This window comes from Mus caroli, unplaced genomic scaffold, assembly GCF_978045245.1.
Source record: "Mus caroli unplaced genomic scaffold, Mus_caroli_1 scaffold_8, whole genome shotgun sequence".
Lineage (NCBI taxonomy): Eukaryota > Metazoa > Chordata > Mammalia > Rodentia > Muridae > Mus > Mus caroli.
In genome coordinates this window covers 35,539,575-35,562,838 of record NW_028227263.1, presented here as the reverse complement: position 1 = coordinate 35,562,838, position 23,264 = coordinate 35,539,575, and the positions used below count along the sequence as shown (strand labels likewise).

Here is a 23,264-nt window from a genome sequence, read left to right as displayed (position 1 = left end):
ATATCAATATTCAAATTTGTTGCCACAAACATTTTATTTAAATTTTTATATTTTACTAGAAGGTCAAAATAACTTTTTTCTCAAATTTGAACAGTAGTATTTGACATTACAACCTATGAGAATAAAATGTATAAAGACATTGACATTATGGCTGTATTTTATACATATTCATGTAGACTATAATTGTAAATAAATATAATGCTAGGAGAAAAATAGTTCAAACATTTGAGCTCTTCAGGATTTTTTGCCTATCACTATGACGATTATTTACGATGAGAGGGAAGCCAATGTCAAAGGATAGAAAAGGACCCAGAGCTTGACTTGCATATTTTATGATGTTATATAGAATACTATGTATTAAGTAATAAGTATTTATAAATTTATAAGTGAGAAACTAGCTCTCTATATGTATGTACATATATACATACATGCATGCATACATATAGGGTGTAGGTAGAAGAAAAGAACACTATAAAGGAAGCAATGTATCTTGCATTCGTCAGAGACAATACATGTGAGTTCTACTCCTTTTCAATTTGTGTTTTTTTTTTCTCTCTCTCTTATGGAATAAGAAGATAGCAAGAAGCCACTAGAAATAGTGGCTATAAAACAATTTAAAGGTAACAATAAGTGCAGGACGATCAGAATATATCATACAGAAACGCAAGCTTCTAAAGGCCTATCTACATGGAAAGCATGTGCATTTGTATTACGCTTGCTTGTACTTGTAATATGGAAAGTGTTCAGAACACTGTATTTCAAGTGCCTTTAGACCATGGGGTTGTACAGCTGATATGGATCAAATGAAAACATATGCACACTCAGAGCAAAACAATTTTCTTAGATGTTTACATTTGTATTATTTTTAAAACAAAGAGCTAAATTGTTTTAAGTAAATAGCAATGTATTCATGCATGTTTATTTATTAAACATTTATAGCTTGTTAGCCACAAAGCAGCTGCCACAAAGGGTAGGGTACAGCCTCCATGGCAGGAAACGCAGAGTCACGTAAATATTAAGTGAAGCACAGGTGAACCAACAGCAGCAGTCAAAAAAATGTCCTAGCTAGTGTTCAGCACCCGGCTGTGAAGGGACTCTGAAGCCCACGGCAGTAAACTGCGATCTAAAAAGATAAACAGATCATCAAAACATAAAGAGAATCAGAACAGTAAGGAGGCAAAGGGAAAGAGAGAAATCCAACAACGACAAGGGAAGCTCAGAGATTATGCTTTAAAAATGGAGCCCATTTGGAAGCTTGCCTGACTTGAACTGTAATGTATCCCTGCACACCTGTCACTTAGATTTACTATTTTTAATCCATATATTCTTAAAAAATAGTAACCTAAAATTTTGTTACACACTCTGAACTAAAATTTGTTGCCTATTTTATCATTGTAATTAAAGAAAGACTAAATCTGAACGTTAGTTTTAATACTGGAGTATAATGATTTATTGGTGTTTTGGCACCGTTTCTTTCCAGAAGGTTTACTAAATCCACCGTTTAAAGCAACTTTTGCTCATCAACTAAAGCTTGCAAGTCAGAACTAACCAATCCGCCAGCATAAACTAACATATGTGGTGACTGGCACAGCACCGCGTTTCTGCTCATCATTTATGCTCAAAACTCAAGTGATTCATGCTTCATCTGTTAGATTATACTTTGAGAATTCATTGGCTTAAGAGTTTAATCCCAGCACTCAGGAGGCAGAGGCAGGTGGATTTCTGAGTTCGAGGCCAGCCTGTTCTACAAAGTGAGTTCCAGGACAGCCAAGGCTACACAGAGAAACCCTGTCTCGAAAAATCGAAAAACAAAAAAACAAAACAAAACAAAAAAAGAAACCTAGGGATGACAGTAAGATGTGAGAACTAAGAGAAGGACTATTAGGACAGCCTCTGACTTTCGAGGAAGCAGAGCAGCCCTTCAGGAGCGCACACAAGCTTCGTGCCTGCTCCTTTTCAAGCACAACAAATCAGTTTAAAATTAGTTCCTCATAAAGTTAAGAATGTTATTTTGTGAGCCACTAGAGTCAATGATAATTTTTTATGCTTCTTTTCACTGTCTGCTAAGATTAGTGTAAAAAATTAATAATATGTGATTATTTTTCTAATGCAAAACGGTGTACTAATACTTTAAAGGAACCATGAGATGTCTGGCTGGCATGGAACTCACTATGTAGATAGAGCAGCTGCTCCACACTGGCCTCTCTCTGATTCTGTCTCCCTACTGCTAAAATTAAAGGTGTGCATCACTGCACCCAGATCTCTAGTTCTTACATTAAATAAATTAAATTTTCCTAGAATTCCTGATGGGAAAGCTATAGCAAACTAACCTCAAAGGTCAAGATTTCAACTTTACTTTAGTTATAAATATACACCAAAGAAACTAGCATTTATTTACAATTAAATATGCCTTATTCACACATTCCTTAAAGAGATAGTATATCTGCCTATGATACATATCATGCAATAAATTTTACAATGTACATGGTTCCAATTAATATGATGTATGCATATGACAGCACTTGGAATAGTATTCACTGAATAGTTGCTTGGGTGGGAATTCATATATACTTAAAATTTAAATACATAATTAAATATACACTTAAAATTTAAATACATAATTAAAATTTTAATACATTTAAAATTGGATATAATTATCATGGCATAATAAAAGTAATTCAGTAGAAGGTACAATAAACCTATACGTCTACTTCATTGTGCAAATGAACAATCATGCCTCGAGAGACCAAATGGCCTGCTAAGGTTACAAAGCTCACCAATGGCAATCTCTAGGACTTCAGGGTTTCATTCTGGTTAACCCTCTTACTCCTCCTTTATACTCTTACATGCAACCTTTGTAAGATATAAGGTACAATTGTTTGAGGAAGACAGTATCACAGAAGTAAAGCTATCAGTTGAAAATAAGATCAGACATGCTTTCTTCCTTGATAATAAATCTTTCTTGTGTTTAAAGGGGTTTTTGTATTTTTAAATTTTTTGTTCTTACACATTTTAGTGAAAATATAATTGCATCACTTTCTCCCTTCCCCTTCCTCCCCAGCCCCTCTCCAAAGTCCCTTTCCAAATCCTACCCTGTCTCATTTTGCTAAGTTTTCCTTCCCAATTGTTAAATATATGTGTGTAGATATACAAATATATAAATACAACCTACTGACACACAGTTTTTACTGTAGTTCTTGTTAGCCTTCAATAGTCAATATTTAAGAAAAGACATTTGATGTTCTAGAAGTTTAGGAGCTTGTTCTCAAAAGTCATTTTAAATTTAAATATCTCCTATAAAGTATGTGACATTTATTCAGCGATAGTTTCCCCTGTAAGATGTATTTATAAGGAGTTTATCAGGGTGACTTAAAATTCACTATCCTGACAATTTGCTTATTCTCATTTGAAACTGGAAGGCACAGATGGCTAGCCACAATAAAACAATGTTCACCATTATAAGAACGCATATGGATATTTACATGTGCTACAAATTATCAAACAAACAAAATAAATAAATACAGAATTTATAAATAGGCCAAATTTTCTTTCATGTCTTTATCATGTCACTTGATTAAGGTCTAAGAAGTCGTCTCTGGGTTGAGAATGCATGATGTTCATCACACAATCAGCAAACCAGTTGCCATAGTTGGCTATTCCTCATTTCTTAGAGAAAGATAGAACAGCATTGGCTGCTTCTTGAAGGACCCAATACTTGTGATGCCTTCCTCAAAAGACATTCATCTCAGTGTTATTTATAATATCTACACAACAAAAAATAGACATCTATCAATAATTTATTTACATAGAATTATGTGGCAGATAGACATAAAAATTCTTGTAATTAAAAAATTCTTGGGCTAGAGAGATGGCTCAGTGTTTAAAGGCACTGACTCTTCTTCCTCAGTTTCATTCCCAGCAACCACATGGTGGCTCACAACCATTTGTAATGAGATCTGATGCCCTCTTCTGGTGTGTCTGAAGACAGTGACACTGTACTCACATACATAAAATAAATCTTAAAAAAAAAAATCTTGATTCCAAGAAGGCTTACTTTTTATTCCTCTTACTGTCTTTCCCTACATATTTCAGATTTTCCAGAATTAGCACCAAGTACGTGACAGTGTAATTTTCTCCTGTGTCCCACATGTTCTTGTCTAGAGACAGTTCAGAAACCTATTATTTCTTCAGTTCCCCAGGTGGGTCCTTAGTCACTGAGGAGCTGTTCTATGATATTATGAATGAATTTTGTGTTTCCTCCAATTGGCCTCCCAAGTGCTTCATTATCATTTATTGAAATGTACAGACTCATCAGGTATGATAGCACAGCCTTAATCCCTAGTCTCAGAAGGTTGAAAAACAAGGCCAGTACAAAGCCAGAATAATTGGACCCTATTGCAAAACAAACAAACAAGCTCACCCACAAAACAACAACAGAAACAAAGGAAATGTATAGATCCCACCAACTTCATGGTTTCTTTCACTCTAAGATCCTGATAACACGTTCGACTGTGCTTCTCAATCCTCAACTACACTTTTATGTCCATCATTTCTTCTACACTCAGGCCGATCCCACACTAGTGTAACTTTTGTAGTGCTATAGCGATGTTTAGTATCTCATTCTTTAAGACAGACAAAGTCAAGCCTTTTAACTGTCCTGGGTTAGGCTTTTAGTATCGTCTGTAAAATAGAAATATAAGAGAGAGACTAAAATGAGATGAACTGATATATATAATGGAATGAGAGAAAGCACTACCAAACTTTTGGCATAATATCTAGAACATGACAAGCCATAACTGATCAAAAACCCCTCATATCTTTGTTTCTTGTCCCCAAAATTTTGCCCAGATTGCCCTTTCTTGGCTCTTAAACTCGATAATACACTTGCTGCTCAGTATTCAGTCAGTATCTATTTTATTGAATAGTGTTTAAGCAGCATTTTGGGGCACTTATGTACCTGAATTTTGGGTTTGCCTCTACAATCCAACTGTATGTATGTGATAGAAACAACACAAAACAGTAGCTGATGGTTTCTATGTCTTTTTCTTTTTCTTTCTTTATCTCATCTCCCCAAATCACCCTCATTAATCCCTACTCCATCCTTTAATGGTAATTAATTTGCTGATACACAAAATGACTTTATTGATTTAGAAACACAAAACGTTTTTTAAAAACTTAAAAAGATATAAACATAAATAAAACTTAAGATACATATATTTCATGTAAGCAGTAAAAATATATCAGTCATATTTTTAATCATTAAGAAAAAGTCAAGGCTCATATTATCTAGCTGGATAATTTTGGAAACATGTTATCAAAAGTTTGATGCCAAAGTTTTGCTTGTGATTACTGAGCCTGTTACTGTATCAGAGAAAAGATAAAAGAGCTAATATTTTTTAAGTTGCACAATTTTACTTTGGATGCTGTACATTCTGAAGTTCTTTCTCTTTAGTGTTCCAAGCAGAGTATCATAGTACATTTCATATGAAGTAATTCATGCCAAATGAGTTAAGATCTATTTTGAACTGATACTGATAATACAATCCAAAAATAAAAGAAAAACACATTTGTTAAAAAATTGCCAAAAGTGAGATCAATCTTACTGACGACCTAGAAAGGAACATCTTTTAATTTATTTCCCCTCCCAGATTCTACCTCAGAGTTTATACCCTCACTTAGAAGAAACTTAAAATGACAATAATTTGTTTTTAACACAGAAATGGAGGCTTACAAATTCATCTGGCACCTAGCACCTAAGCGTCGCCCATCACACAAAGACAGAGATCTGACAACTTATTTCTATTTTCAGGGTTGAAAAACATCAGAGGAAAGAGGCTTCAAATGGGTTTGAAGTTGGTTTTAAAAAATAAAGTATCATTTTTGACTTTCTTAAAATGGCAAATGGGCAAAGCGACCTGAGTAACTGAAAGGGAAGCTGTAAGACACTGAGCAGAATACAATGAACCCAGACTACTGCTTCCAGTATTGCCCTCCTCAGAGGAGACTGTTTAATGAAATGTCTCATTTCAGGACTGGTGCTAGAAAAGGCTAAAGCTTGGATTAGAGCCTGTTATGGTAGAGTTTTACGGTGTTTACATAAAAAGCAAACCACAAACCAAAGGAGACCTAACTAAGAAAGCGGTACTAGCCACATATGGGAGAACACAAGCATGAAATTCATGAAAGCCATTAATGAATTATATGCTTCTGAACAGAAGTGGGGAAAGCATGAATCCGTGAACCCACGGTTCGCCCAGAGGAAGAGAGAGCTTTGCTTACAGGAAATGTCAACTGCTGGCTGGCATGGTAGCACACAGCTTTAATACCAGACCTGGAGAACCACAGAACATAATCTCTGTAGCTCTGAGGCCAGTCTGATTTACATAGCAAGTTCCAGACCAGCCAAGGCAACCCCGTGAGACTGTCAAAGGAAGGAAGGAAGGAAGGAAGGAAGGAAGGAAGGAAGGAAGGAAGGAAGGAAGGAGCTAAGAAAGAAAGCTAAGAAGGAAAGAAGGAAGGAAGGAAGGAAGGAAGGAAGGAAGGAAGGAAGAAAAGAAAAGGAGAAAGAAAGGGAAGGGGAAGGGGAAGAAGGGGAAGAAGGGGAAGAAGGGGAAGAAGGGGAAGAAGGGGAAGGGGAAGGGGAAGGTGAAAGGGAAGGGGAAGGGGAAGGGGAAGGGGAAGGGGAAGGGGAAGGGGAAGGGGAAGGGGAAGGTGAAAGGGAAGGTGAAGGGGAAGGGGAAGAAGGGGAAGGGGAAGAAGGGGAAGGGGAAGGGGAAGGGGAAGAAGGGGAAGAAGGGGAAGAAGGGGAAGAAGGGGAAGAAGGGGAAGAAGGGGAAGAAGGGGAAGAAGAAGGGGAAGAAGGGGAAGAAGGGGAAGAAGAAGGGGAAGAAGGGGAAGAAGGGGAAGAAGGGGAAGAAGGGGAAGAAGGGGAAGAAGGGGAAGAAGGGGAAGAAGGGGAAGAAGGGGAAGAAGGGGAAGGGGAAGAAGGGGAAGGGGAAGGGGAAGGGGAAGGGGAAGAAGAGAAGAAGTAAATAGTTTTGGGGGGCCTGTATTACCACCCTCAGAAGTGCTGTCTAATTCCATCCATTTACCTACAAATTTCATTTTTTCTTAACAGATTAATAATATTTCATTATGTAAAGCTATCACATTTTCATTATCCACTCATGAGTAGGCTGTTTCTAATTTCTGGCTATTGTGAATAGAGAAGCAGTGAAATGGATGAGCACGTAAGATGTAGTGCTTTTTGGTTATATGCCAAGATGGTATCTTGCAGTAGCTAAATTTCCAGCTTTTGTTGGGAAAAAATCCACTCAGATTTTCACAGTGGCTGCAATATGTCTCAGTCCCACCAGCAATGAATAAGCGTTCCCCTTTCCTCACGTACTCACCGGCATGTGCCATAATTTGCTTTACTATTTTGGCATTCTGATTAGGGTAAAATGAATTCTCAAGGTACTTTTATTTGCATTTCCCTATGGTAAGGGTGTTGAACATTCCTTTAAGTATTTCCCAGTCACTTGTGTTTCAGGTTTTGAGAACTGTTTGGTTCTATATCCCCATTTTTAAATTGGGTTATCTGTTTTCTTAATGCTCAGGTTTTTTTAGTTCCTTATTCTAGGTACTAATCTTCTATTAGATGTATAATTGGTAAAGTTTTTTCTCTCATTCTATAAGCTGCTTCTCTGCTTGAAGATAGTGCCTGTGCTAATGGTGTTCTGTCCAGAAAGTCATTCCTTATGTCAATAAATTCAAGCCTATTACCCACTTTCTCTTCTCTTTGGGCCTTATACTGAGGTATCTGATTCATTTGGAGTTAAGTACTCAAATGTCTGAGTTCGAGGTCAGCCTGGTCTACAAAGTGAGTTCCAGGACAGTCAGGGCTATACAGAGAAACCCTGTCTCTAAAAACCAAAAAAAAAACAAAACAAACAAACAAAAAAAAACAACAAAAAAAACCAAAACAACTGTGTGTGTGCATGTGTGCGTGTGCTCGTGTGTGTGTGTGTGTGTGTGTGTGTGTGTGTGACAGAAAGAGAGTCACAGACACAGAGAGATGTAGAGAAAGAAAGAACATGAAGTTGGGTGAGTAAGGGAAACCAGGAGAAGTTGGGTAAGAGGAAAGAACATGACCAAAATATATGAAAAAATATTTTAAAAACACGTATACAGCAGAGGACTGCCTGGTCTGGCCTCAGTGGGAGGAGAAGATGTGCCTAACCCACAAGAGACTTGAGGCCCCAGGGAGTGAGGAGGCCTGGCAGGGGTGGAGGGGATGGAGACATCTTCTTGGAGACAAGGGGACAGAGGAATGGGATGAGGAACTGTGAGAGGGTGAACTGTGGGAGGGTGGACCAGGAAAAGGATAACAACTGGACTGTAAAAAATAAAAATTATATATATAAATAAAACGTCAACTACTAGTGGGGCATGGTGGCACACACCTTTAATTCCAGTGCTTGGGAGGCCAAGGCAAGTGGATTTCTGTGAGGCTGGCCTGGTTTACAGAGTTGGAGTTAAGTACTCAAATGTCTGAGTTCGAGGTCAGCCTGGTCTACAAAGTGAGTTCCAGGACAGTCAGGGCTATACAGAGAAACCCTGTCTCTAAAAACCAAAAAAACTTGGTTTTTAGAACTACCAGAACTACCAAAGTTACACAGTTAGACAGACCCTGCCCCAAACAAACAAATAAACAGAACACAAGAAGTCAATTGCTGACTAAAAGGAGGTGGGAGTATGTGACTGGTAGATAATCACGTTCTAAACATCATAATCAGCCAAATACTATCAGTATTGATATATGCTAATCAATTAATATTATCAAAGGAATCAAGAGTAAATACTAAATCAAGGGGAGCATGAGTGACACATAACAGGACACATATATAGACTTAAAAATACCTTCCTATGGAATACTTACTAGTTGCAACAGGAAACCAGACCAAACAAAAACAAAACAAAACAAACAAACAAACAAACGACTCAGTATTCTGTTAATGTACAATATGAACTAAGTGAGAGAAACCAAGAATATAAAATAAGAACTATTCTATTAAAAATGGATGAGGAAAAATTATTACTTAAATTTTTCAATATTATAGGATAAAGACAAAGAAAAAGTTCAAGATGAAAAGAGAAATAAAAAAACATAATAAATGCAGTTATGTACTGGGTTGGGACTGTGGAATGGGTAGTGAAGAATATTATTAATATGATTATAGTAATGTCCAGTTTAAAGTGCAGAAGAGAATCACTTCAGCCCAGTGCATCAGGTCCAGCCTAGGAACCAAAAACTTCAGAGGGAAGGTATATAAATATGGGATTTTCTGTCAAATGATTTGGGGGGGGATGTTAGGGGGATTAGTGGAGGGAAGGTGGGTGGGAGGGAGGGAGGGAGATAGAGAAAGAGAGACAGAGAAAGAAAATGTATCTGTGTATAAGGGAAAAAGGTGCAAAAAAGGGAAAGAGTGAGCAGGAAAGAGAGGAGAGAGGGAAAGAAAGGAATAAAGAGCTCATGTAATAGACTAATGAGCCAAAAAATTAACCCCAGATAAATACGGTAAAGGATATTTGAATGTTTGAGTAATGTCAGCAATTTATCATTATATATGGAAACAACATCCAAATAAAAAGGAGACTGATGTGGCCAAGAATTCCTAGACATCTTTCTAAAATACCTCTAATACCTCCAACAATGTCTTAATAACTGTCTTCCTGTCAGCTTGTCTGACGCTGAATCATGTGAAGAAGAGAGAAAGGAAAAGTCAAATTAGCAGTTAGTTTTCATTAGACAACTAAAGGGAGCTATTAAGAACGTGGATATAAAGAAGAGTGTACTCTCCGGGTCAGCGTAAGGTCTCAACACCATCATTAAAATGAAAGGTCAACTAAGAACACAGAGTGGTACATGGATTACAGAACACACTGGCAAGTTTTTGACTAAAACAAGACAGAAATGTGATCAGCCTTTTACCAGCAATTTCCCTCACTATGAAAGACATGATCTGGTACAAGATGAGCTACAGGCACAGACTTGTAAATTATGTCACCTCACTGGCAACATAACTTCCAAATTTACCCAGAAGCGATATTCTGACAGGTCATTAAATATTTCACAGCAAATAATTCTTCGTTTGGTCCCAACTAAAGCCTTGAAATGTTGGTATGGCTTCCTACAAAGACCTGACAACGAGAAGCAAGCTGAAATGAAGATAACATGTATTTGTTGTTGTTCCGGGATGCAGATAAGTACTTTGTTCTACATGAACTTTTGAACTTCTACCATAAAAGAATAATAGTGTAAGTCTGCTTCATGATAGGTAACTTGTCTCCTCTGTAATTAAAAAATCAGAATTTGTACCCAGAAAATTTAGATTCTGAACATTAAAGAACATATCAAGATTTCAAATACTATTAATACAAAATTAAGGCTATATTTTATTATAACATTTTATATCTCTCTATATATCTATCCAGTTTCCATGCTATCTATACTATATATATATATATATCCATATATTCCATGCTATCTATACTCTCTCTCTCTCTCTCTCTCTCTCTATATATATATATATATATATATATATATATATATATACACATACACACACACACATACATATACACATACATATACACATACATACACACACATATAAAATGTTTCTATCTTACTTAAGGCACTAAATCTATACAATTCATTTAAAAATGCAATATGAGTTCTAGTCTTTGAAACCTGCTTTTCAAAGGAGTCCATGGAAAAAACAAAAACATGGAACTTAAAATATTCTGTAATGTGTCCCCATCCTTGGTTAAGAAAGTTTCTGTACCTGGAGATTGATCTCCGCCTCATAGAAAGTTAGACATGAGCAGTAATGTCGATCTGAGTCAATATCTGTTAGGACCACCACAAAGAATGTTGGCTGTTTCCGCTCTCTGGACAGGTGCCATCCACCAGGTTGACAAAACTAAAAGGATAAGGGGGGAAAGTCATTAAAAATAAAAATTTACTATTTGTTAATATATAAAATGTTCAATATAACATTGTCATTAAAACTATATACCTGAGAGGCTACAAAATTGGTTCACAGGGTAAAGTGCTTGCTTCATACACAGGAAGACTAGAGCTCCAACTCTCGTACTTATGTTTAAAAAAAAAAAAAACAAAAAAAAACCAGGGTCAAGAGTGATGGTGTGTGCCTGACATCTTAGCACAATGAAGCAGAGATACAAGGAAGACCATAGAAGCTCACTGATCAGTCAATCTAGCCAACTACTGATTCAGCAAGAGGCTGCGTTTCAAAAAATAAGGTAGGAATCAATAAAGGTACAGGATGCTGACCTCTGGCTACCATCCATGCATGTGTAAGTACATACCTGTGCTCACATGTCCATATACATACATATATATATCACACAAATTTATTTATTTGATATGGTATGCTATAAGAGTTCAAAAAAGTTCAGCAAAGTTGTCCATAGGCAATGATATTGGCCTACCATTCTGAGATGCCAATCTATCTTTGGCATCTGTAGGAACACAGCATCCGGTGAAAGACTCTTCTTCCAAATACTGGAAACGTCATGGTAGGAGCTGAGAGGGAGTGCAGAAAGGGATTCTACTTGGGAGGAGGAAGGCAACCAGCAACAGGATTGCAAAGTTAAGAGAAGTGAGAGCAGGGAACAGGTAGGGATGAGGTGAAATGCTGGGTATGTGTAAGTGTACTAAACAAAAAATAATTTTAAAAGTAAAATGAGGGCCTACAGAGACTGATGCGGTTTAACCACATCACCAAAGTTCACCCCAGAACCCTTGTAACAAACAAAGTGTCATTTGCCATGTGCCTGTGACACCAAGGTTGCTAGAAGTAGAGATAAGATTTCTGGGGTGATCTAGCAAAAACAAAAAACATACACAACAAACAAACAAACAAACAAACAAGCAAACAACAACAACAACAAACAGGTTCCAGATTCAGGGAGAGACCTTGCCTCAAGGGAATATTAGAGAGAATGATAGACAAGGGCCCCCACACCCTCCTCTGCCTCTGCACCTATCACCACATACCTGTACACGGCATACTCACACACATTAAAACAATAAATATTCATTAAAAATTGTTGTAAATCCTTATCTGCGAGTAAGCAATATGAATAATACTCTTTTGTAGTCCTTACAATTGATGAGCACACACAATTGATGAGCCAAAAAATCTTGAGAACTGAAGTTTTATGGCAAGTGGGTATTGGCATGTAACTAACCTTGTTATACTCCAGGGCAGAAGGAGGATAGATCTGGGGTACAACCAGGAAGTTTAAACCGATTATAACAAGCCCAAAATGTTTCTTAAAATCTTACTCTCTTTCAATGATTTTTTAATCTGAATGTAGTACATTATTTTTATTAGGTTTTTTTTGTTCTTTGATGGTTTCATAGATACATATGCTGAGTGTTAGTTGTTACATACATACATACATACATACATACATGCATGCACTCGTTCTTCTCTGACCGTCTCTCTCCCAGTGAGGCTCTTCTTCCCATCAAGCCTCATTCTCTAAGCCGACTCAGTCAGAGCCAAGGTAACGAAGCTGACAGGTACTGGCTAGAAGCATAACAAGACTTGTACATTCACCATGGCCTACTTTTGACAAACCACTTCTTTACTATAAAGCAAAACCATTCTGTGGATTGATCTGAGAGGCATACCTTCTTACAGGGTGTTGTTCTTGTTCATCAGGGGACTGATGGGTTTGGAAACACTTTCATACCCAGGAGAGTAACTGTTACTGTCATCAAAACTTTACATGGAACTAAGGTTTCAAAAGGAAAACCTGTATTTCAGTTCTATCAAATATGTTTCCCTTATCAGTTCCCTGTCAGAGAAGAGTTCAGAGATAAGCAAGTGACTTTTTAGAGCAGACAGACCTACTGAGGGGACACTTGGATGGTTTTCACTACCTGAAACTAGAAAAGGCAACTGTACGTGTTCCTCGATGTTCTGTATACATGGTGAAGATAAAATTAACAGGATGAAATGCTTTATGGTTTATTTGAACTAAATGACCTTAAAGAGATTGCATCCTGTAGGAGTTCTCTGAAGAATGGTCACATTTAGCATCTCTAGATGCCTTCATCCACATTTTTGAAATCGTACTTTACTGACTTGTAGTAAGGGGGCATATGTCATATTTAAACTAAAAAATTAAATGTGCCATTTTAAAAAGTCTACAAGAAAATTCTTTCTTGTAATAGAAAACAGCAAACATAAAACTTCCAAAAGAAGAAGAATGTAAAACAAACAGACAACCAACAGCCTGGGAAAAAGTCTTCACTAAGCCCACATTCGACAGAGGGCTAATATCCAAACTATAGAGGAACTCAAGAAGCTCCTCACTAAAAAGCCAAGTAACCCAACTAAAAATGGGGTATAAAACTAAACAAAACTTACAACAGAGGAATCTTAAAGGGCTATGAAACACTTAAAGAAATGTGATCAGGGAAATACAAACTAAAATGATCCTGAGATTCCACCTTACACCCATCAGAATGGCTAGGATCAAATCCTCAGGTAACAACACATGTTGGCGAGGATGTGGAGAAAGAGGAGCACTCCTCCATTGCTGGTGGGATTGCAAACTGGTACAACCACTCTGGAAATCAATCTGGAGGTTCCTCAGAAAATTGGAAAAAGATCCTGAAGACCCAGCTATATCACTCTTGGGCATATACCCAAAAGATGCCCCACCATGCCACAGGGGAACATGTTCCACTATGTTCATAGTGGCCTTATTTGTGATATCCCTTATTTCAAATATAAAACTATAATTATACAAAGGAATTAAAGTATACATTGAAAAATAACATCAGAGTCAAACTTTACAGGAACTCTGGATCTGAATTCTCACATGAAATGAATGAGTATGCAAATATCCAGGTAATAAAGTATATACAACTGAAAGTACAAAATGATGTCTCAACGATTAAACAGCTTTATACTGTGGTTAAAAGTCCAAATCCACTGTACAACAGAGAAGCAGTAACAAGATTTGGGGATCAAGCTATGACCCCAGTAGCTAATGAAAAGTAGTTCCCTTAGGATCTGGATTTAAAAGGCAATAATGTTAAATGGCTCAGCCGTTTCAATTCTTCATTAAGAATGCTGATGAACCAATTAATGGGAGTTGAAATTACAATGTTTAAACCTAGGATCCAGTCACACTCTGACAGGAATGTGAGAGAATATTTAGACAGCTGGGAGCAGGGTAGTCACTAAAAGACAATGAACAGAATGGTAACAGAATGATAAGCGTTAAACAAACAGAAGAAATTCAGGGTTTTGTGGTCCCTAGTGTCTTTTACTGGCAAACGGGAGAAACAATTGCTATCACAGGTGCAGACCTAAACAGCACTGACTGTCAACACTGATACACTTAGATTTTGGCTGCCTTCAAATAACTGAGAAAGCACGTGTATTTGAAATGATGTTATCAACGAGCATATCACATAAACTGACTAACACTGTTATTTCCCACACATATTCATGGGTAGACACAACAAAGTATGTCTCTTCATCTCCCTTGGTCTTGACCTCACCATTTCACACATCTGGTCCATGAAGAGTCCATGAAGATGTTACCATGTATCTGGGCAAGCACAGGATTCCTTCTTAATCTAAAGTTTTCATTAAGACCTTCGTATAGTGACTTTGGCATAGCTTGGAGACTGGTACTCAAAAGTGCAAACTTAGGAGTGCTCATTGCTCAGTACTGCAGGACTCTGCATAGCAATTAATTACAAACACTAATTTTGTTTCATTACCCAAACATTAGAAGTAGATCAGTAAAACTGTTCAGTAAAACAGTCCAGTGACAGACCCAAAGTGGGATCCAACTCAAGAAGAGGCCCCAAGGTCTGACACTATTACTAAGGCTATGGGGTGCTCACAAAAATGGACCTAGCATGACTGCACTCTGAAAGACCCAACAAGCAGAAGAAAGAGTCAGATGCAGATATTTTCACCCACCAATGGACAGAAGCTGCTGACCCTTGTGACTGAATTAGGGAAAGGCTGAAAGAAGCGACCTGAAGAAGGGTTACCCTGGAGGAGGACCAGCAGTCTCAATTAACCTGGACCCCTGAGATCTCTCAAACACTGGACCACCAACCAGGCAGCATACACCACCTACTATGAGGATGCCAACACATGTACAGCAGAGGACTGCCCCAGGTCTGGGTTCAATCAGGGATGATGCAAGTGACCCTCAAGAGACTGGAGGCCCCAGGGAGTTTTGAGGTCTAGAAAGTTAACATTTTACAGACTTCTAAAACCAAATATCTGATCACTACTTGAAATGTACTCTTTTAAGAGCCAGAAACACATGTGCATAATGTCTCAGGAAAGAACTTTTAATAAAAATGATTTTTTAAAAAATTTAAATTTCTCACTTAAATAGAGGAAACAAGGTGAGTCCAACGTTAAATACTTCTTCTTTTCTGGTAAAGTATAAACACTGGAATTTTACTAATTTCCTGGATAACAAACAGAAAGTATGCTATTACTTGGGGCTTTTCCACAAATAATCCCGTTACCATGTTCTCAAACAAAAGAGAAATCAGAATAATATTGCCAATTGACTCCTTCCAAAGAGTATATATAGTACGGTCTAAGAGCTACAAATATAGCATAGCAGCTTAGTGGCAGAACATTTTTCCAGTATGTGCAAGGCCCTAGGGTCAAACCCTAGAACCACTTAAGGAAAAATATATCTGAGCAACTGTGATCATAAGGTAACATGCAGTCATTAAGAAGTCTTTAATTCCTGAACTTTCCAGGACTTTTATCATGAAGGGGTGTTAATTTTGTCAAATGCTTTCTCAGCATCTAATGAGATGATCATGTGGTTTTTCTCCTTGAGTTTATTTATATAGTAGATTATGTTGATGGATTACCATATATTAAACCATCCCTGCATCCCTGGAATAAAGCCTACTTGATCATGATGGATGATCATTTTGATGTCTTCTTGGATTCAGTTTGTGAGGATTTTATTGAGTATTTTTGCATCTATATTCATAAGGGAAATTGGTCTGAAGTACTCTTTCTTTGTTGGGTCTTTATGTGATTTAGGTATCAAAGTAATTGTGGCTTCATAGAATGAATTGGATAGAGTACCTTCTGTGTCTATTTTGTGGAATAGTTTGTGAAGAACAGGAATTAGATCTTCTTTGAAGGTCTGATAGAACTCTGCACTAAACCCATCTATCTGGTCCTGGGCTTTTTTTGGTTGGAGACTATTAATGACTGCTTCTATTTCTTTAGGGGATAGGGGACTGTTTAGATCATTAATCTGATCCTGATTTAACTTTGGTACCTGGTATCTGTATAGGAAGTTGTCCATTTCATCCAGGTTTTCTAGTTTTGTTGAGTATAGCCTTTGATAGTAGGATCTGATGATGTTTTAGATTTCCTCAGGTTCTGTTGTTGTGTCTCCCTTTTCATTTCTGATTTTGTTAATTAGGATACTGTCACTGTGCCCTCTAGTTAGTCTGGGTAACGGTTTATCTATCTTGTTGATTTTCTCAAAGAACCAGCTCCTGGTTTGGTTGATTCTTTGAATAGTTCTTTTCGTTTTCACTTGATTGATTTGAGCTCTAAGTTTGATTATTTCCTGCCGTCTACTCCTCTTGGGTGAATTTGCTTCCTTTCTTTCTAGAGCTTCTAGGTGTGCTGTCAAGCTGCTAGTATATGTTCTGTCTAGGTTTTTTGGCAGCACTCATAGCTATGAGTTTACCTCTTAGAACTGCTTTCATTGTGCCCCATAAGTTTGGGTATGCTGTGGCTTCATTTTCATTAAACTCTAAAAAGTCTAATCTCTATATTTCTTCCTTGACCAAGGTATCATTGAGTAGAGTGTTATTCAGCTTCCACATGAATGTTGGCTTTCTATTATTTATGTTGTTATTGAAGATCAGCCTTAGTCTGTGGTGATCTGATAGGATGGATGGGATAATTTCAATATTTTTGTATACGTTGAGGCCTGTTTTGTGACCAATTATATGGTCAATTTTGGAGAAGGTGCTGAGAAGGTATATCCTTTTGTTTTAGGGTAAAATGTTCTGTAGATATCTGTTAAATCCATTTGTTTCATAACTTCTGTTACTTTCAATGTGTCTCTTTAGTTTCTGTTTTTAGGATCTGTCCAATGATGAGAGTGGGGTGTTGAAGTCTCCCACTATTATTGTGTGAGGTGCAATGTGTGCTTTGAGCTTTACTAAAGTTTCCTTAATGAATGTGGCTGCCCTTGCATTTGGAGCATAAATATTCGGAATTGAGACTTAAAATCACATCTCATAATGATGATAGAGGACTTTAAGAAGAATATAAATAATTCCCTTAAAGAAATACAGAAGAACACAGGTAAACAGCTAGAAGCCCTTAAAGAGGAAACACAAAAATCCCTTAAAGAATTGCAGGAAAACACAACAAAATAGGTGAAGGAATTGAACAAAACCATTCAGGATAGAAATCACAAAGGGAGATAACCATGAAATTAAGAAACCTAGGAAAGGGATCAGGAGGCATAGACACAAGCATCACCAACAGAATACAAGAGATGGAAGAGAGAATCTCAGGGGCAGAAGATACCATAGAAAACACTGACACAACAGTCAGAGAAAATACAAAAAGCAAAAAGCAAAAAGCTCTAACCCAAAACATCCAGGAAATCCAGGATACAATGAGAAGACCAAACCTAAGGATTATAGGTATAGAAGAGAGCGAAGATTTCCAACTTAAATATCTTCAGTAAATATCTTCAACAAATTATAGAAGAAAACTTCCCTAACCTAAAGAAAGAGATGCCCATGAACATACAAGAGGCCTACAGAACTCCAAATAGACTGGACCAGAAAAGAAATGCACAAAACAAATAAAGAATATTAAAAGCAGTAAGGGGAAAAGGTCAAGTAACATATAAAGGCAGACCTATCAGAATTACACCAGACTTCTCACCAGAAACTATGAAAGCTAGAAGATCCTGGACAGATGTTATACAGATCCTAAGAGAACACAAATGCCAGTCCAGGCTACTATACCCAGCAAAATTCTCAATTACCATAGATAGAGAAACCAACATATTCCATGACAAAACAAATTTACACAATATCTTTCCACAAATCCAGTCCTGGATTTCCTGGATGTTGTGGAGCTGTTGTGTCAATGTTTTATATGGTATCTTCTGCACTTGAGATTCTCTCTATCTTCTGTATTCTGTTGGTGGTGTTTGCATCTATGACTCCTGATTGCTTTACTAGGTTTTCTAACTGCAGGGTTGTCTCCCTTCATGATTTCTTTATTGTTTCTAGTTCCATTTTTAGATCCGAGCTCCTGGGAGTCAAGCTGCCTTTCGGACCTTGAGATCCTGGTGTGATAAGCTTCTGGGATCCTGGGACCCTCTGATCCTGAGTGTATTAGAGTGCTGGGAGTGGAGCTGCCTGTGGAGTTTATGCCCAAGGTCTGCTCAGGGCACCTGCCCAAATAGAGGAACCCCTGCCACTGGTCTGGTGGAGTTCCTGCATGCCTGGGTCCCTCCAGTCACAGTTACTCCCAGTGTTGGGGACAGATGTTGTGTCCTCCTCACCTCTGATCCTCTGGGGTTTTTGGTTCTTTTCCTTTTTTTTTTTTTTTAAGTGTTTTGTGTTTCAGAAATACATAGTGATGGTGAGGTTTGGTGGTATACATATGTAATCAAAGCACTCAGGAGGTATAGGCAAAAGAATCCATGAGTTCAAGGCCAGGTCAGTCTAGGCTACATTGTGAGATCACATCTCCCCATCTCCCCACCAAAAGTCACAGCATACAGTAATGCATTCAGAAACACTAACGGATAACAATGAATTAATTGAATTATTCAAAATGATTTTGAGAAAAGAAGATGACAAACTCAAGATAAGCTACAGAGAGAGTTTTGAACACAAAATGTCTCTCATAAAACAATCAGGATTAAATAATATGCATGTAAATGATTAGCACATTGCCTAGTGCTGAAATAGTAAACATGTTATAGCTGTGGCCAATCACAGCAGTAGTATTGAAGCTTACCGATAACCAGTATCATTTTCACTGTTACTACTGCAAAAAAGAACAGGAGGGGGTTGACACATGAAACCTACCAAACACGGAACCTGAATCACAACCAGGTGGATAGTAGAGGGAACAGAGGGACAGTTTTTCAAAGGATGATTCAAGATGTGTGTTTGTATGTATATGTGATAAATATATATACATATATGATGGGGACCCTCATGCTGAAAGCAACTAATCCAATTAATCTATTGAGAAATTACCATATGCCACCCTCAGTCTTCATAACTAGAACCACAGTAAGACAGATAAAGTCTTCCTCTTCACTCACTGTTTGGTATGATTGGTGATTTCATTAACACATGGTTATTAACTTAAACATAAAAATAATTCAAGAAAATGTCTGGACTTAAAAATATATGAATAGCAATTTTCTATTCTATGGACTCATACAAAAGATTAGAAATGGCTACAACTCTTTGAATCTGTTTTCTTTCTTGGTACCTGATAAGAATTTACTCATATACAAAGTACATAAACCTCAGAAAACACCTGCATCAAAATTATCCTTCATATATCAAAAATAATAATAATAAAGTAAGTTTCAAGGTACAATTCAAGTTACAGATGATATTTCAGTGCAAAAATGAACTAAACATTGCTATAAATGCTGACTGGATGGAACACTGCACAATAGATGTCACTTCAAAGCACAGGACACTGTAGAATCTGTGATTTGGAAATGAATCAAAACATACAGCTAAAGAGAACTAATGAAATATGATTCAAGCAGTTCAAATTTGTTAGTTTTAGTTCTCATGAGCTTCATAACGATGTTTGGTATGAAGCGTTAACACTGTTTTTGATGAGACCTGTCTAAACAAGATGAGTTTTATTTACCAAAACAAAAACATTGTCTTAGCTTGATCTGGATGGTTGGCTAACTTTAGAACCTATCATTTGTCAGTCACAGTGTTTACTGCTTGTTCACTTAATGCAGACCTTCTGAGAAAGGCATTTGCAGAATACATGCTCCCTGCTAAATATTATTGTTAAAAGCAACAACCAGAGATGACTATCTAGTTAAGCTGTTTGTCTTTATTCCCTTGAAAAAAATTAGAACAAACAGAACAAAATGTTCTACTCCAAAAGCTCAGTCCAAATGTATCAGGATGACAGCAAATGGGTGTTTCCTTGGAACTTCAGAGGTAACAACATTTGAAAAGGAGTCTAGAAGAAGACACTTTTCAATGTTACATTATCAAACACAAGGGAAAAAGGTCCACTGAAACAGCAACATCATAATCAGTGTTCACAGATGACAAGGATAGACTGCTATAATATAAGCATGTCTCAAGTCAGACATCAGAACCCAGAGAAACCAGGATTTAATGCATAACCAATGAAAAAGAAAATAAGAAGCAGGTAGTCTCTCATTCCATTTACTCACTTAAAGTCACATAACAATACTCTTAAAATAATGAATCTTACATTGTTCATAGTCAACTAAATTATACATATACATAGTGAAAGAAGAGTCTGTGAGCCCAAACCACTTATCAACAGGAGAAATATGCGGTGTTATTTAAAAATAAAACTATCAGAACTGAAACAGGCACTGTAGGGCATGACTGAAATCCCAGCACTCAGAGAAAAGGAGGAAAAAAGCTAAACAAAGGCTCAAGGACACCCGGATCTATACAGTAAGATGCAGGCTAACCATGGTGACATAGTGAACCTATTTCAAAAGAGGAAGAAAAGAAAAAGAAGATAAAGAAAAAGTACCTCAAACCATTAAAATTAATATAATAAAATAGTTGAAAGAAAACTCCCTTGTACATAAAGTCTGAGAATTAGGCATAAATGCTGAATCAAATGCAACTTTTCTCCACCTGGATTCTCAGATCTAGAACCTATGAAAAAGGAGCATTGATGGGATTCTGACACATCAAAAAAAGAAATGGTATGTCAAAAAATAATTAGTGTAACATCATCAGCACACTTTTAGTGAGATAATCACTAAATATCACTGACCACTCACTATACTCAAGTGTAACCTGTACTCTCTGGGAATAAATCTGATTTGGGGCTGGACAAAAAACTACTAAAACATAGATACAATACAAAACAGCATACACTATGTGTAAATTAGTGACCAAACCAGAAGATTTTAGGAGATAAGAGAAAGAATAAACTTACTTAAAAACACATCACAAACTTGTCTATATGCTTGCCCGTAAATTTCAAGAACTACTCTCCTCTCCTTGGATGCTATTTCCTTCCTCAAAGAATTTTTCCCAACTACTTTGATCTCCACATCACTATAAGCCATATTATGAATTCAATTTCTTATAAACAGGCTTGTTACTCCAACATCTGTGAGTTCATGAAGTGTATCCATATTGTATTTCCCTACATTGAAATGTCTGACTTGGTGCTGTAGGGATGGACGGCTATGAGGATAACAATGCTAGCTTCACAAGCTTGACCACCTAACAAGGAAATGTATAAAAAAATAAAGTTACTAAAAAACTTAATGGAAACTTTACTATATACTTGTTAACAGATTTCAAGAAGTGCCCTCCTTTGCTTGGTAACTATTTCCTTTCTCATGAATTCTTCCTAACTATTTTAGTCTCTATAGCATTATAAGCCATAATATGAATACAATTTCCTACAAACAGCCTTGTTCCTCCAACAACTGTGAGCTCCTTAATAGAAGAACTAGATGCCTTAAAAAAATTAGTATTTGAAGGGCTGGTGAGATGCTCGGCTGGTAAATGAGCACATTTGATCCACAACCCACATGGTAGAAGGAAAGACCTAATTTCAACAAACTGTCCTCTGATCTCCACTTTCATGTGCACACAAACATAAACAGATCAACCAACCAAACAAAAATTTAAAAACAAGATTTAACTTTTAATAATACTTATATAGAAAACACAATAATTTACACTTAACCAAATTTGTTAAGACAACCTTTGCACCAAGTCAGACATTTAAACTTAGGGAAATGCAAGTGGAAATATCTACACTCCGAATGACTATATAATGAAAGGAGATCAACTGGGAGTTCAAAAACTGTTTTAAAAGTATTGATAATTAAGTAATAAAAGCATGATATAAAGTGAAAAGAGGAATTAAAATACTAAACTTATTTTAATTTTTATTTATGTGTATTTATGTCTTGTGAGAAAGTGTGCCAGGCATGCTGATTGATGGCTGTGGGAGCCACAACAGGATCCCTGGAGCTAGAACTACAGGCTATTGCAAGCTGCCTGATTCTCACTGGGAACTCTTGGCCACTGAGCTTTCTCCAACCCAACTACTTATTCCTAAAGCCAATTAAGCAGTGGCTACGTAATCGCATCTGTTCTCTCATCAAAGTATTTCAAAACAGCAACAGTTTTAGTATTTTTAATTAGAAAAAAACGTTTAAGAAATACGTGTTTTTCTTTTATTGAAAATAGATTTTCACTACAATATATTCTGATTACAGTTTCCCCTCCCTCTACTCATCTCAGTTCTTCCCCACCTCCACTCCCCTCCTGAATACACCCCTTTCTGTCTTTTCTTTAAAAAACAAACAGGCACCTATGGAATAAAAATGAAATCAAGTAAAATACAGTAAGATAAAAAAAATCAGAATAGGACAAAACAAAAACAAAGAGCCCAAGAAAAGGCACAAAAATCAGATGTAGACACAAAAACATACTCATTTGCATACTTAGAAATCCCATAAAAACACAAAATAAGAAGCCATAATATATACGCAAGGAACCTGTAGAATAAACAAACAAACAAACAAACAAATAGAAAAAGAAAAGCCCTGACATGGCATTATGAAATAAAGAATCGTCAAAGATGCCATTGAGTTCATTTTCTGTTGGTTTGTCTGCTGCTGGGCATGAGGCCAACTCTTAAGAGTCTTGAGAATAGTTTATTTCACTTGGGGAAAACTAAATATTCATTTGCAAGTGGCTATCAATTGGCAATAGCTTCTGACTTAGAGATCAAGAACTCTGTCTACTTCTCATTTCAGTCCTATGACCTCATCTGGTACACACCTGTGTGCCCAGTCTCTGTGAGGTGATATGTGCATTTGTCGTGTTGATTTGGACAGACTTGTTTTCTTGGTGTTCTCTATACTCTCTGGGCTCTAATACTTTTGCTGCC

General features: G+C 36.9%; 1 protein-coding gene across 7 annotated transcripts in view; it reads right to left on the bottom strand.

Annotated features, from left to right (window-relative positions):
• The window catches only part of Sbf2 (SET binding factor 2), a 321,747-nt gene that overhangs the window by 172,590 nt on the left and 125,893 nt on the right, over positions 1–23,264 (bottom strand). For all 7 annotated transcript variants that reach the window (XM_021166296.2, XM_029479590.2, XM_021166298.2 and 4 more), the window contains exon 3: positions 10,830–10,967. In XM_021166296.2, the coding sequence (XP_021021955.1) occupies positions 10,830–10,967 (138 nt within the window). The remainder of the gene's footprint in view (positions 1–10,829; positions 10,968–23,264) is intronic.